The sequence below is a fragment of the Oikopleura dioica genome, chromosome PAR (genome assembly GCF_907165135.1).
Source record: "Oikopleura dioica chromosome PAR, OKI2018_I68_1.0, whole genome shotgun sequence".
In the NCBI taxonomy this organism is placed as follows: domain Eukaryota; kingdom Metazoa; phylum Chordata; class Appendicularia; order Copelata; family Oikopleuridae; genus Oikopleura; species Oikopleura dioica.
In genome coordinates this window covers 4,881,887-4,896,994 of record NC_137293.1, presented here as the reverse complement: position 1 = coordinate 4,896,994, position 15,108 = coordinate 4,881,887, and the positions used below count along the sequence as shown (strand labels likewise).

General features: G+C 38.3%; 3 protein-coding genes across 3 annotated transcripts; 1 reads left to right on the top strand and 2 right to left on the bottom strand.

Moving 5' to 3' along the window:
* Positions 1 to 3,917: 3,917 nt before the first annotated feature.
* Positions 3,918 to 5,515, top strand: LOC145704227 (uncharacterized). Its single transcript, XM_081781671.1, has 4 exons — positions 3,918 to 4,068; positions 4,277 to 4,800; positions 5,059 to 5,168; positions 5,213 to 5,515. Exons 1-4 carry the CDS (start codon positions 4,017 to 4,019, stop codon positions 5,310 to 5,312), a joined length of 786 nt encoding a protein of 261 aa, XP_081637797.1. The 5' UTR covers positions 3,918 to 4,016; the 3' UTR covers positions 5,313 to 5,515.
* A 5,683-nt stretch (positions 5,516 to 11,198) lies between these two features.
* Positions 11,199 to 12,653, bottom strand: LOC145701392 (inositol monophosphatase 3-like). The gene is made up of 5 exons (XM_081778611.1): positions 12,335 to 12,653; positions 11,949 to 12,122; positions 11,693 to 11,904; positions 11,344 to 11,540; positions 11,199 to 11,304 (listed from the first exon to the last, which is right to left on the bottom strand). Exons 1-5 carry the CDS (start codon positions 12,633 to 12,635, stop codon positions 11,199 to 11,201), a joined length of 990 nt encoding a protein of 329 aa, XP_081634737.1. The 5' UTR covers positions 12,636 to 12,653.
* Positions 12,654 to 13,486: 833 nt separating this feature from the next.
* Positions 13,487 to 14,978, bottom strand: LOC145703685 (uncharacterized). Its single transcript, XM_081781069.1, has 7 exons — positions 14,852 to 14,978; positions 14,704 to 14,804; positions 14,549 to 14,660; positions 14,314 to 14,508; positions 14,129 to 14,270; positions 13,787 to 14,085; positions 13,487 to 13,745 (listed from the first exon to the last, which is right to left on the bottom strand). Exons 1-7 carry the CDS (start codon positions 14,894 to 14,896, stop codon positions 13,566 to 13,568), a joined length of 1,074 nt encoding a protein of 357 aa, XP_081637195.1. The 5' UTR covers positions 14,897 to 14,978; the 3' UTR covers positions 13,487 to 13,565.
* Positions 14,979 to 15,108: the final 130 nt, after the last annotated feature.

Sequence of the window (15,108 nt, the reverse complement as noted above, 5' to 3'; positions counted from 1 at the left end):
CCTCCAAACTGCTCATTAGCGAAATCAACACAAATCCATGCGAAATCGTCGTAAAATGCCTAAAATTCTTAAATTCTTGTAATTTCATCTTGCTTCATCGAAAAACAAGAAAGCTTCGGAATTTCGAAAGCAAAAAATTTAGAAGAAAGTTTTCGAAGAACGCGAAAAACGTGCACTTATTAAAAACAAAGAGGCAAAAAAAAATTTGCATCGAGAATTGTTATTTCATGAATCATATTTTATGATTTTTGAAGAATAAATTTGATGTAAAGATTCACCTCATTTGCGATTTCAATAATTCTTCTCTGAGTCAGAAATTTTCATTCAAAAAAATAGATTTTTATTTCTTTAAAGTGTAAGGCCACGTGGCTAAAAGCTTGAACAAGGCAATACATTCGGCAGCTAAGAGGATGACTTAGGCCATCAGCTGTTAATATAATATAATATAATATTTCTAGTTCATAAAACAGTCTTTCGATAAAGGATGGAGCTCGAAAACTGAAGAGTTCAAAATTTTTTCCGACTTTCGACAGATCCGACTCCAAAAAAAAAGAGCATCATCAACATGGACTATCATCTCCTTTCGGAGACTTTTGCATAAACGATTCGATCATAATCTTCTTACCACGACGGTGGAGATCCGGGTTCTTGACAGGCAGAAGAGACAAAAACTGGCGCCAATCCTTGACGCAATTGCCGGTTCCAATCACTGATAAAACTAAAAAAAACGGTAGTAGGGATAAATGTTTCGGCAGATTGCCGAAATATTGTGAGGTCATTTTCTGATAAATATTTCGGCAATAGCCGAAACTTTCTTCACTTTTTCACTCTTTTTTTGCAAAAACATTTCGGCAAGCTGCCGAAACTTTTTTCACTCTTTAGTTCGTTTCTAGTAAAAATATTTCGGCAAATGAAAAACATTGCATAACATCGATTTGAAGAAAATTGGTTCAAGAAGGATTAAGGTCGGATAAGCAAAAATTGCTTATCAAAAAGGGAGATTTCCTGCACTCGATTTTCCTTTATTTTTAAATCATTAAGCTAGATATTTCAATAATATGTTTTCTAAAAAATTATCAAATCTAATTGTCCCTTACCTCGGGGCTCCGCCCCTCGGTCCTAAGATGCCGGGGTCTAGTCTAGGGTTACTTAGGGTTACCTTTGGTAACCCTAACTAACCCTAGCCTATCCCCCTCGGGTAATTTATTCCGTCATTTTGCAGGTGCCCCCTAACCCTAACATTTATTTAAGCCAATACTACGCTTTTAATTTTTTATATCGAAAATATATCTTTGGGGGAGCCTCAACTTTTTCTTTGCTTTTCTAATCGGGGCATAATCATCCTCGAATGCATCTATTTTTGCAGAATGAAGAGTGAAGCGCTAGAAAAAAACTCTTCTGATTCAGAAGTTCTAAATATGCGAGAAGAGAAGAACTCTAGATTTTGGTAATGAACATTCATTGGACGTGCATACCAGCGCGCATCAGGATGAGAATGAAAAAGCCTGCCGAAACTTTTTTGCTTTGAAGGCGGTTAAGGGGGTAGAAACAGCTTTTGCCAAAGAAGGAATTTTAAAAATTTTTTTAAAGATTTTGATAACGCAATGCATGAAGAATATAATTTTTATCAAAAACTTTATTCTAACTTTGTTGGAACGCTTTTAAAATTGCCTTTAAAATTGAAATTTTGGCGCAAATTTGAGTTTTTCGAAATTTAGGGACAGTTAAAATCGTTTTATAAGGGGATAAATGCGAAAAGGATAGATTTGCTTGGATCACATGATCATCTTGAATAATTTTGGTAGGACCATAACTTAAGGGTATCACAAAAAAATGGTGTTTAAAACTCAAAATTTTGAAAATTTGAGACCCAAATTTCAATCGGCCTCGCAACATTATCATTTTTCATGATTACGCAATTTCAATCATAGATGCTCCTAGAAAAAGGGTTGAACTATCTAAAAATGAAATTTTAAATTCTCGGTTCATCACATGACTCGAGATAATTGTGTTTGAAAATGGGCAAAAATCGGGACTTTGGAGGAGATGGGTTGATGTTTCGCTCTCTAGCGCTAAACTGGCGAAACAAAAAATAATTTTAAAAACAGATGCTCTTAGATCTAAGATAGATCTAACTTAAATCGAAGAGAGAATTTAAAAATCTAAGGTTGGGTGAGCTTGGGCGCTGTTCAAAAATCGGCTTTTTTCAAAAAAGCTGTTTCTACCACCTTAATTCTGATTTTTGTTTCGGCTCGTGCCGAAATGTTTTGCCAGAAAAATGAGTGAAATTTGTATTAATATTTCGGCAGGCTGCCGAAATATTTATCACATTTATGCCTTCCCAAGTGACTTTCATTTCGGTCGCGTTTGCCGAAACTTTTATCCGTACTACGAAAAAAACGATAAGACCCTCCCTATTACGAACTGCGAGGACATACGGTTTCTTCGAAATAAGGGGCTTTTGGCAATCTGCGCGCGTCAAAATTCAAATTGAGCAAAATACAAATCGGTTCAATTTGATTTGATCCAACTCATTCACCACTCAAATAGATAGAGTGAGAAAATCATTTCCTTTTTTTTCGAAAAATGAGAGTTTCTCATATTTTGCTTTTTTCATTTTGCTTTGCAAGGGATAATTTAGGTTTGTAAGGATTTTTTTACTTTATTCTTTTTTGAGTCAAAATATTTTTTCTACAACTTTTTACCTCGATAACGAAGAATTTCTTTCTCTCGCCTGATTGGCTCGTTTCAAAAATTTTTTCTCGGCCAATCAGATCTTGATAAAAATTTTCGTTATCGCGGAAAGTCGCTGTAACTCTCTACTAATAAATTCACTAAGATTGGTCGACAATGAAGAGTTTCAACGACGACGAAGACTTCATATATGCTCATGGCTACATGGCACCCCAAGAATTTGAGGAAAACCAAAACAAGAAGAGTCTCAAGAAAATCATCTTGGATCAAAAAGACAGCGCAGAGTTGCCGCTAAAGAAGCTTCTCCACGAAATGAAGCTTGATTTGCTTCAAGATGCGACATTTTCTCATTTTTCTGAGAACAGTTTCTAAATAAAATATTTCTTATGAATCTTCAAAAATTTTGAAAGTCAATAAAAAGCCCCTCCTATCCCCTTTTAGGTTCAGCTTCTTCGCATCTGCATAAAAAATTTCAGCCCGAACGACGTGTTTTTGACGTTTAGGTCTGGCCTTATCGTTCTAATGATTGGTCTTCAAAACGTCTTGGCGGGCACGTCTGGCCGCTGATGGTCGTAAAACCGCGGTAAAGGTGGCAAATCATGTTCCATCGCCGATTTTAACTGTTTTTCTAACATCAAAAAGGTTGAAGCGATATTCGTTCGGCCCTACTTATCAAAAACAGGCCGAAAATTCAACTTTAAATGATTTTCGACAGTTAAAATACAATGCTGACACCCTTAATATTCGAAAAAAAGCTGTTAGATCGACCCGGTAGTTGAAATTCTGCTATAAATCTGTAATAAATTCTCTAAATTTGAAGCTCTAACCAATAAACAAGCTTTATCGAAGTCCAACTTTTCGATTGAAAATTAAGGGTATCAATGATACCGTATCACTTTGTTAACTAAGGAAAAAAAATACTCGAAAAGTGCGACTCTTATTGGCTTCCGCCCTTGAATGTCCTCTACGTTACTTGACTCGAAAATATTACAGCAAAAGATGACCTTGGTCGTCATTCCCCAACCGGTAGTCTCCCTCGAACAAGTTTAATCCCCCTGTCGCCGGTTTTTGATCTCGCGGTGGTGGTACGTCTGAGCGCGCGTTCGATCCACCGCGGCGCTCGTGAAAACTCGCTGCTCACCAGCGCCATTTGTCCGCTAGCGGCCGCGTATATAAAAAACGACCAAGCGCGTCATCGTCAATCATCTCCGATACAAGCAAGAAAGAAAGTACGAATTCGTCTTTTGCCACTTTTTGAAAAAAGTTTGAATTTCATCGTTAGCGCTTTTTCGCAGTCAAAAAAAACGAAGAAGACAGAAAAAATGAGATTGTTTGCTACTATCGCTGCTTTTGCCCTTGCCCAAGACGAAACCTGTAAGTAAAATTATGGTTTTTATTAATTATATTATTTTAACATAAATTTGAATAAAAAGATAGAAAAAAAATTTCTGACAAAATTTGAATTAAAAATTTGATTGATTTTCGAATAAAAATTAATATTTTTTTTAAGTTAGTGAAAAAAATATTTTTATTTAGAATTTTGAAATAAAAAAATAATTTTTTTATTAAAAATTTTTTTCAGCTTGCGGCCCAAATGAGCTCGATTTCGAGGGATTCTGCCTCGAGCGAACTCCCGAAAACCTCTCCTGGGCTCAAGAAATCATGAGTCTCTCCGACGGCGACGGAATCGAGCGCACCAAGCGACGATCTCAGCGAATGACGATGATTTTGGCAAAGGTGAACTTCGACACAATGTTCGACGAAAACGGCGAGAAGCTCCGACCGAAGCGATTCATTGAGCGCATCAACGAATACGGCTGCTACTGCTGGGCCCGAGCTGAAGACAAATTGAACGGCTACGGAACTCCCCTCGACGCTCTCGATTCTAGCTGCCAGGCGCTTTCCAAATGCCACACTTGCATCAAACTCGACTACTCCGAAGAGACCTGCAACCCGCACACCACCAAGTACAAGGCAAAACTCACGCGAAACAACGGAACGATGGAAGTCGAATGCACGAACAAAATGAACAAGAAAGAGACCAACAACGGCGACTGCAAACGAGACCTCTGCGAGTGCGACAAAGCTTTTGCTGATAACTTTGCTAAGGGATCAAAAACAAAGAAAAAATTTCTGACGAAAAAGTCGAAAATCCGACTTGATATTATTTTTGAAACGTAAGCCACTCGCGGCTTTCCTTTTTCGGTAAACATCAGATAGCCGCTGGTTGAGTGCGGCTTTATTTTGATGTTTCTCGATTTTTAAGGGTGTCAACAACGATAAGGGCGTTTTTTGATTCACTTTATCAATCCCTATGCTCATGATTTGAAACCCTTTTGTTCCAAATTTTGATCCATGAAAGCTCAAAACTTCGCGGAATTCTCCCCCTCGAACTGGAAGCTGATGGAAAATGGAATCTACGACGAAAAATGCGAGAAGCCAACTCCCGCCGCTTCCCGAGTCATCACTGGACCGTACGACTCCGTCTCCCCCAGCCCCTTTTTAACCCTTCTTTTAGATCTGACCAATGCTGTGGCAACTACCCACTACGAAAGCCATTCCTCTCGCTCAACAACCAATGCGTTGATGGGCAAATTACTAGCCTTGGAAACCAGTAATTCGAGCTTCTACTGAGTTTCTTTTTTTTCTAAATGTTTAAATTGCACAACAATTTTTTCGCCAAAAAGCCGAATTTTTTCGATAAAAAAGCTAGATTTTTTGACATTAACGACATATTTTCAAAATGTCCAAATTTATGCAGTATCCTTTTGTCGGTTTTTCGAGTCAAAATATTTCTCGACCTGTTTTTCGAGTCAAAATTTTAAAAAAATTTTATATTTTTTGAGTCAAAAAAATCTTTTTTCAAAAATTCTAGCGGCTTTTTGGTTAAAAATTAAAATTGTCTTTTGTAAATAGAATAATTATTATTTTTGTAAATATTGATTTCGCCCGATACACAAAATCATTTTTTAAAAACGCATCATTTTTTGGAAACTGCTGAGGATTTTCGCCGAAATGAAGAAAACAAACTTGATGGCCATTGATCTGCCTGCCGATGGTTGGAGAGCGAAAAGAATCAGAAGATTTTTCCAAGAATTTAAAAAACACACTTTTTCATGCAAATAAATATATTACACAATCAAACACAAAATCGCCAAATTGTCATTTTTTGCAAAAACGCAGTAACTATTTGCATTGATGAATTATTAGAAAAAGGGAAAATGAAATACCATGCTATTTGCGCCCGTTTATTTGCGTTTTGAAGCATTTTTTACTAATATTTTACGAATCGAACAGAATTTTTAGACATAAAATTTGGGTTTTCTTTTGAAATTTGAAGAGATATTTCGAAAATGGATAAATTTTCGATTGCAAACGAGTTTGTCCATCAAAGCAATCATCAGGGTTGTGGTCATTGCTATTATTGTAAAAGGTTATTTATTTAATTTGATGAGGCTGATATGCTCTTTAGCTATTTTGAGAAAATGTGGTTCTTTAAAAATTGGGATCCAATCTGTATTCCATGCGCACAAAACAGGCATCGAAATGAATTCAGCACTGGAAAACAAGAGCTCATTACTTCGACCTTCAAATGCCCTGCGAAAAAGTGCTCGAACACGAATCTCTCCTTCCGCGATTTCGTCAGCGGAATTTGCTGCTTCAGTGACTACAAAAAGCCTGTGAAATGTATCCATTCGAAAGGGACGATTATCTTCTCCTCGAAATTGCCAACAAGTTCACAGAACAAACAGATTCTAAGCAAAAGCAAAATTTGGCAAAAATGCTTGAAACCAAAAAAGAGGCAAAAAAGCTCAAGATGCTCTTATTGCAGCTAGAAAATCAGTCGATGAAGCTGATAAAATTTATAAGGAGACGAGAAAAGATGACACAGAAATCAGAGCTCTGCTTGAAAAGACAGTCGAGATGATTAACAATAAGATCTCGAAGACGCGTAATAAAAAAAATACTTATTTTTTGGTAAAAAATCTATCTTATTAAGAAATTCTTAATAAGAAATTGCAGGGGAAAATGGAGAATGCAACGTTTGCTTCGAAAAGTACAACAACGATGAAAGAATCCATTCCACCCTTCATTGTGGCCATCGATCCTGCCTGAAGTGCCTGACTGAACTGGCTCCAAAGAACTGTCCGATTTGCCGAAAAGAATTCACAAACGTCCAAATTATCCGTCTTTTCTAGTCCCCATTTTTCCTACTCAAAATAAAAACTCTCACGTGACAAAAATATTTTCCCACGAAAATCTGTCTACCAGACATTTCAGAGATATCATACATGTGACATGTCGCAATTCTATTTTTCCTCTCTTTTTGATAAGCAGGGAGTATTACAGGTGCTCTTACTCTCCTATTTGATTTTCCTGGCAGTTTTTCAAGTACCTCCGACCGGAACCACGTTGTCCAAAAAAGTGCTTTCTTCGAAGATTTTTTCGAATTTCGACTTTTGGCCCAAAAATTTCAAAGTGATCGAATTTGGGCAAGGGAATTTAATACGAGTTATATTTGATTTATTAAAAGTTTTAAGGCGCTGCATAATTTCTCGAATTATGAAAAGATCCGATTGCGAGAAGGCCGGTTCGGGATTAATCACTCGGCGACCCAGGTTACGCTGTAATCGGGCACTCTTAGAATCACGTTTTTTTTAATCGCTCTGAGCTCCAAATGATATTTCAATGGCTGTTTTTATTCATTTCCCGACAAATTTTGCGTGGAAATTTTCAACCAATCAGAGGCCTGGATTCGGCTCATCGGCCAATCAGAAGCCGAGAAGCCGGCAACGCAAAATTTGTCGAAATTTTTTTTTTCGGTTCCTGACGCCACCCCGAAAAATTATCATTTTTCCAATAAGGGCGTTACTCTCTTATCATCAATCGCGAGAGGTCTGCACTCTTTTTTACGCTCTAGAAACGTGTGATCGTTTAGAAGCCTGTGGCACCTTAATTTCATCACGTGGACACCTTCTGTAATGAAACTGGATCGGGACATTCCAGATCTCCAGATGAGAATTTAAAAATATCACAAATTCGATTTATTATCCGCCGCGCTCGTCTTTCTCCGCAACAGCTACCGTCGAAAAAAAGGACAACTAAGAGTTGTTGATTAATTTTTAGAACACTTGAATTCCGAATTTTTCGCTTCTCGAAAAAGCAGCTGCGCCCTTTTTTACATCCTTGTTACGCGTTTCAGCTTGAATTTACTACTAGAGCTTCTTGTAGACGCAAACCAAATTCAAGAAACGGACGCGTCTTTTTCTGTATATTCAAAAGACAGAAATACAGTTCCTTGATTTTGACGGCTAAGGAGCAAAAAGCCGCTTGCGGCTTCGAGGAAAAAAGGACAAAAAATGGGAAGTTTTTAGGAACCGACAAAAATCCGGACAAATCTTGCTTGGAAATTTTCAACCAATCAGAAGCCTGAATTCGGCAAACCATCCAATGACCAGGCGAGTAGCCGCTCACGCAAATTTTCGACAAATTTTGAGTGGGTGGCTACTCGGCTGCGGATTGGTCCATAAGAAAAGTCCAGGCTTCTGATTGGCGTAAACTTTCCACGCAAAATCTGTCGAGATTTTTCGTCGGTTCGAGACAACTCCCCTTCGACGAATTTTAATAAGAATTTTCGGCGAAAAAATGGCCCCCCTTTTTGGAAATAGCTTAGCTTAGCCAGCTCATTGATCGAAAATAGAATTTTTGAACGATTATTCTGTCACATTTTCATGTAAATAAAAGTAAAACGTCGCTACAATAAAGATCGTTTCTATTTGTTTATTTTATCGGGCCCGAAAAAACAAGGGGGAGAATTCCTAACTACTGATCGCATTTTATTATGACCGTAGGAAAACTTCAAGAATGGAAGAATTGCAACTTGAAAATGAGCTTTTGCGAGAAGAGAACGAAAATCTGAAAGAGGCAGTGCGATTATTGCACGACGAGCACTTCCAAGTTGGAGTCGAGTATATTTATGAGCCGCAGGAACTGATTACAGAGAGGCACTTAGCGGTTTGACAGGAGAAATTAACCCGTCCTTTTAATCGGTCGAAAGCGACTTCAACGGCAATTTACAATGATAAGGGAAAAGACGACCCTGGCTCAACAGCATGAAAGATCCATAGGAACGACTTAATTAATGATCAAATTTGCTTTTTTATTTATTTCCAAAACCATAAATCTTGCAAGATTATGTCATTTATTGATTTTCTTGACTTTGATTCTTCGATTTCTTTTCATAAGACTAGCTAATTATTGCCCCATAATTGACGTTAGAAAATATGAGTCATCAAAAGAAATAGAAGATCTCAAGCAAAAATCGAAGAACTCAAAAACATCAATTACCAACTCGAATCCCGACTCATGGAGCAACAAACTGAGCTCGACAACTGCTCTAGAAGCCGACATACAGTTGATAACGAAATGTACCTGCTGCAGGTCGAGCTGGAACGACTCCAGAATCAGAAAAGAAGTTCCGATTCACAGGAAAACGAGCAATTCAAAATGATGAAGGAGCAAAATGAAAATAACGCGAGAAAAATTGAAGAGCAAGAGAAGGAAATCGCGAAGATGAAAAACTACCTTGAAATGATGAAAGTCGAGCGGCTTCAATCAGAAATCAGATTCAGCGAAAACGAAGCAAAAATCAAGCAAGAAAACGAAGAATATGTTTCGACGCTGAAAAGTGAAATAAGAATTTTAATCAATGAATTGCAAATTTCGAGAATTCAAGCGGGTAAATTCAACAAAAATATTTTAATTTTTATTTTTTATCAGTAATGGAAGATAAAAATTTCAACGATGAAAATGCCCGGAAAATCGAAGCTCAAGAAAGCGAGATTCAAAAACTTAAAGCTCGAGTTATTCAACTTCAAGACGAGAAGATGAATTTTGGTAAATTAAGATTATTCGAAATTCCTTATTTTTGCTTAGAAATGCAAGAAAACTCCGAGCTGGAGAGACTCAGAGAAGAAAACAGAAAGCTGGAAGCGGGTCATGACGAAAACGAAAGAATCGTAGGAGAGTTGAAGCAAAAGAATAAAGAGCTTGAAGAAGAGCTTCGAGTTCTGAAATCGACAAATAATCGACAAGAAAAGAAAATTGTAGGTCTGACAAAATTTTTATATTGCATATATTTGTCTCAGAATTTGAATATCAACGAGCTGGAGAAGGTGAAATTCGAAAAGGATGACTTTATGAAGCAGCTCAAAATACTCAAAGCTGATTTTGCCAAAGCAGAGTCAAAAAAAGAAGACTCAGGTAGATCCTTTTTCTCAAGCTGGCTTCATTTTCTGGTCTAGAGCAAAATGAGCTTCAATCTCTTCGCGAAGAAAACAAGAGCATCTCAAAGAAAATGGAACAGCATCAAATTCAACTTGCTCGAGTCCAAAGCCAAAAAGTCCTGGCTGACGCTGAGATTCAAAAACTCACCGAGGAAAACTCTGATCTCCTTGACCAGCTTGATCAGGCTGAAGAAAACAAAAAGATGATCGAAGATTTTGAAGAAAAATTGGAGTTTGCCAACAGAAATTTGGAAAAATACAAAAGTAAATAATGATAAAGGCTTTGCTCGCTTATTAATTCAGTGGCGCTTCATTGGTACCAGAATCCAGCAATATATTCGGACAAAATCCGACGATTTGAAAAAGAAAACGGCCTCCGAAAAACGCGAAAAACAGAAAATCTAAGAAGTATGAATCCAAATCCTCCTCTTGCGCCAATTTCCGAGCCGAATTCCGACCAAATTCGTCGAGTTTCTCAAACCAATTAAGTACTGTTTTTTTCTCTGAACAGAGTTTAAAGATGCCTCCACGTCACTATTTTTCAAAACCTTCCAATTTTTCAAAAATGATGCAGTGAGGCTCCAAGGCGGGGGAGAATATAAGACTTGATGGCATCATTTTTGATGAATTTTCAACCTCGTTATGCGCATTTTTCATCAAGCGTTGTATTTGGAAGTGCTTTGAAAATCGATGGCGATGATGAAAATTTGAAGAAATGCTAATTCGACACGACTTACGCCTTGTCATTTCCCTTTACCGTTTTTACTTTTCGTAGAACGAAATTCGTTCCATGAAAAATGATGATGTTCTTTCTAAAAAAAAGCTTCTTTGATTCATCAAAAAAATCTTGAGCCGCTCTTACGCCGCGGCATTTTTGCATTATTTCGTTGAATATTTCCTCCGCTGCAAACTTTCACGCTAATAAATCTGAGTTGCGCGAAAATGACTCGTGCGGAGAGGTAATGAGCGGTTCAGAAAATGAAGCTAATTGAAGGAATTGCCTGGAATGGGATTTTTGCGCCTTTTGAAAGGGCAGTGCTGGTACTTTTTTTGGAAAACCACTTTTTTGAAATCGCCTGGAACTGGATTTGATTAGCGGACATATCAAGCGGTTATAAGACAAGGAATCAACAAGGACTAGACTGTGCGAATATTGTTTATTATTTACAGTGAAAGAACTGATAAGTGGAAATTTTAAATTCTAGCGATTGATAAGACTCAGAGTTGGTCGTGTTTTTCTAAGTTTGAAAAAGCCTTCAAAAATCTTTCATGATGATGTAACGATGTGATGAGCCCATCATAATTAACTGCTCCTGATTCGGCACTAGAATCTAGGTTACGTTTGAATATTGAGGAGATGTACCTGTAATCGATAGTTTTACCCTTCAAATTGGTGAATTTTCCGTAGCATGTGGATTTGATGATGCCTTCAACTGCGCAAATGTCCCATTTCTTGATCTTTCCAGAGTGAAAGTAAGCCTCTCCGCGGCCATGGAAGATGGAAATGGCCTTAAACCCAGCGCCACCAGCTTTGATTATTTTTGCGTTCGACCCAAGGTGCTTTTTAAAAGTATTCAAATTTTGATCAAAAGGAAGCTCATAACGCGTGATGCTTTGAGGAAATTTCATTTATCTTATCAATTTGTAAACTTTGATAAATTTCAAGTAAAATTCTTTGTCGCTTAATCTTATGGTTTCTTTTTCGTTACTCATTCCTTTTTCGATTGTTCTTCCGCTTGGCCTGTATGAGATCTAGAGACTAGAACAGAATTTCTCGGCGCATTTTCCGACTGATCCAAAATATTATTCCCATGTTCTTGCCATCCCCAAACAGTCTCTCCAGTAAACGGAAAGTGAACAACACCACCAACTGCTTCTCCATCGACGGCGAATCCGACCATTGTCGTGACATATTCCGTCAGGCCTTGTCAATAAGAAATCATCAAAAAGAAAGAGGCTAAATATTACCTTCAGTATATTCTTTTGTCGCATCAAGTGGGTCAATCCAGACGGTGAGGTCTTCAATGGGAATCAGTTCGTCCGACACTAGAATTCGCTCCAGCTTCTTGTTCGATAATTTAGGTGAGAAAACAGATGATGTAGATTCTGGCGCATCTCCTTCCTCAGAAATCACGGCCAGTCCTAGAAAAGATTTGGTAGAAGGAAGGTTTACCGATTATATCATTCTATGGGGTGTATATTATATACAGTATATAGAGTATTATGATCAAGACGGGGTGTTCTTCCATCATCCGTGAAAGTTTCTGTTACGTCATCAATTACCATCAAATTTAAAAAAATATACAAATACTCATTTCATAAATAATATGGTCTCTTCTTTTTCCTCATCTCACCTGGAAAAGCCCCCTTGAGCCCGTAAAACATAATCTTGTGCGAAGCATGATCTCCCGCCGTAACCAAATCATTCTTTCCACTCTTCTCCACCGTCTTCAATCTCCCCGACTTCTGAATTCTCACCAGTTCTCTCCCCCCTTCTTCCGCCACATCAATCGCCGCGGATAAAAGTTCCTTCATCGAAATCGTCTCATGATCCGAAATTTTATTATGTTTCGGATGAACCCAATGCAAAAACAGCCAAAAAAGAACAACGAAAGTAATAAGCGTACAAATTGGATTTTTCTCTGATTTCGGCATTTTACAATCAATTTTCTGACAATAAACTTGATGGAAAGAAAGACCAAGGATAATATTTTTTATCGCTTTTTTCGTGGCGCACCCTCCGGCAGGGTCATTTTGTTGGCCTTTTTTGAGCCGCACTAGAATTATTCGAGAAATTTCACAATAAAAACAATGATTTTTTCTGAGGTGTCTGGAATCGACAAAAATTTCGACAAATTTTGCGTGGAAATTTTCAACCAATTACAAGGGTGGCGGGCGGCCCCGTTCGAAATCGGTTTTTGGGCCCATTTTTCGAACGGCGTTCGAAATTTCCGAAAAATCTTGACCTTAGAATGAGCTTAAATCAATGTCATTGTGTAAGCAGATGAAGTTGGCATCATTATGAAGGAGTTTTCTTACAAATCAGGCGCGGAGCGCATATAAGCTCATTTTTATAAGCAATTTCAGAAATTTTTCGAACAGCGTTCGAAAAATCTCGAACGGCGTTCGAAAAATCTCGAACGGCGTTCGAAATTTCGAACGTAGCCGCCCTACACCCAATTACAAGGCTGGATTCGGCAAACCGGCCAATCAGCAGCCGGGAACGGTCGGTTACAATACCAAAGCTTTTTTGGTATTCCAATACCAAAATTTGGTATTCCAATACCAAATTTTTTAGACAATTTGGATTTTTTGCCCGAGAAATTATTAAAAACACTTCTAAAATATCGTATAATACAGGCGCGAAGCGCACACCCGCTTTTTAATTTTGAAAAATTGGCATTTTCTGCCGACTTTGGTATTGGAATACCAAAATTGGTATTGGAATACCAATTGGTATTGTAACCGACCGTTTCCCTCAGCAGCCAAGAAGCCGCCCACGCAAAATTTGTCGAATTTTTTTGTCGGTTCCAGACACCATCCCTTTTTTCTTTGGTAAAAATTTATAAAAGTTTTTTTCAGGAGTTAATAATCAGAGTACCAGTAGGGACAGGCTTGAACTCTTTTTATCTGAGAGCTTCCAGGAGACATGTTCATGCTTTCGAATCCAAACTGCATCAAATTCGCGTCGAATTTCATTCCCGATTTGTAATTTGCATCGGTTTTGAAATTCACTCGCCATCTTGTGTCGTCATAATCGTTCACCTGAAAATTGGTCAAGGCGCGAAAATGGGTTAAAAACTGACCTTTCTCGCGTTCAAAATTGGATGGCTCATTTCAGTCCATTCCACGGGCGAGTTAAACTCGATGATCAAAAAGTCTCTTGGGTCCCACTTGTTGAGCCCGACTTTTCGGAACTTGTAGCTGGCGTTGATCCGGAAGCAGTTTCGACAGACCCATGTGTTCATCACTCTGACGCTTTCGGGGCCCAAATCGACGCAGCGCTTCGGCTTCTTAGGGTGGGTTGTTGCGACGGTGGTGGTGGTGGTTTCCCCTTTTGGTGGCTTTGTCGTGATGGGTTTTTCTGTTGTCTTGATTTTGTTGCCTAAAATAACATTATTCCTCCCTTTATTGTTCGAAGGAGCAACCTTTGCAAGTCAGGGATTCCGTATCGATAGACGTTTTCTTCCCCTGTCCCCAAAAGCACTCTCCGTTCAAGCAGATGCATTTCACTTCCATGTTTTTGAACATCTCTCGCGCTTCCTGATACAATCTTCCTCCGTTTGTGCACTAGAAATCAATCATTCTCTCGTTTTCGGAAGAGAATAAGAACCTGAAGATTGCAGAGCTTCATATTTTTCGATTTCTTCGTGATGGTGCAATGCGCTTCAATATTTTTATCGGTCAAAGGTGGACCAAGATCAGCTGAGCCACCGCATGTTATACACTGGGGTTGATCCCCGCTCCAGTAAGGAGAGTCCTTTCTTCTTTTGCCTTTTACGCAGGTCAGCATGCTATTCCCATACGGCTAACGACACGATAAGAGGAAGAGTATTTTACGTTTTTACCTGAGAATTTGCTTTGCAAATTGCCATGCATTTGTTATCCTCGCAGTAGAATGTTTCAATGTCGCCAGTTACTCGAAGAGGTGGGCATTCCTCCCAGAATTCGCTTGCATTACTGAAAATGAAATACAGGCAGACCCTCTTTGACCTATTCTCACCTTGAGCTGCCTTTATTTTTCTTCGGTTTCTTTGGTTTTTTTCGCAGTCCAAGCCCAGTTTCTGCTGGTGATTCTTTGTATGCTTGAAGAACTTCTTTGTACTGGAAAGGAATCAAGATTTCTTGCTTTATCTACCATCTTTCCTTACCTTTAACGCCTCAGCACTAAGAAGAAATAAAGAAAAAAGCTTCATTTTTCTCTCTTCAAAAAATCAAAAAGCTGATTTGAGAATCAAGTGAAGTGCTTCGGATGAATTTTTGGAACCTTTATAAGCGACGCGCCCTGATAAGCCGCGCAAACAAATTCTTATCTCGCCAATTCCACTTTTTTTTTCTAATTTACATGAAGATATATTTGCTGGCTTGAACGCGAGTTTATTCGTAAGATGTTTCTTTCTAAGAGGAA

Coding starts and splice junctions, on each gene's coding strand:
- LOC145703685 (XM_081781069.1), bottom strand. CDS start 14,896: ATGAAGCTTTTTTCTTTATTTCTTCTTAGTGCTGAGGCGTTAAAG. Junction 14,509..14,548: donor TTTGCAAAGCAAATTCTCAG/GTAAAAACGTAA, acceptor TCGTGTCGTTAG/CCGTATGGGAATAGCATGCT. Junction 14,271..14,313: donor TGAAGCTCTGCAATCTTCAG/GTTCTTATTCTC, acceptor ATTGATTTCTAG/TGCACAAACGGAGGAAGATT.
- LOC145701392 (XM_081778611.1), bottom strand. CDS start 12,635: ATGCCGAAATCAGAGAAAAATCCAATTTGTACGCTTATTACTTTCGTT. Junction 11,905..11,948: donor GACAAAAGAATATACTGAAG/GTAATATTTAGC, acceptor CTTATTGACAAG/GCCTGACGGAATATGTCACG. Junction 11,305..11,343: donor GGTAAAACTATCGATTACAG/GTACATCTCCTC, acceptor CCTAGATTCTAG/TGCCGAATCAGGAGCAGTTA.
- LOC145704227 (XM_081781671.1), top strand. CDS start 4,017: ATGAGATTGTTTGCTACTATCGCTGCTTTTGCCCTTGCCCAAGACGAA. Junction 4,801..5,058: donor CTTTTGCTGATAACTTTGCT/AAGGGATCAAAA, acceptor TCCATGAAAGCT/CAAAACTTCGCGGAATTCTC. Junction 5,169..5,212: donor TCCCGAGTCATCACTGGACC/GTACGACTCCGT, acceptor CCCTTCTTTTAG/ATCTGACCAATGCTGTGGCA.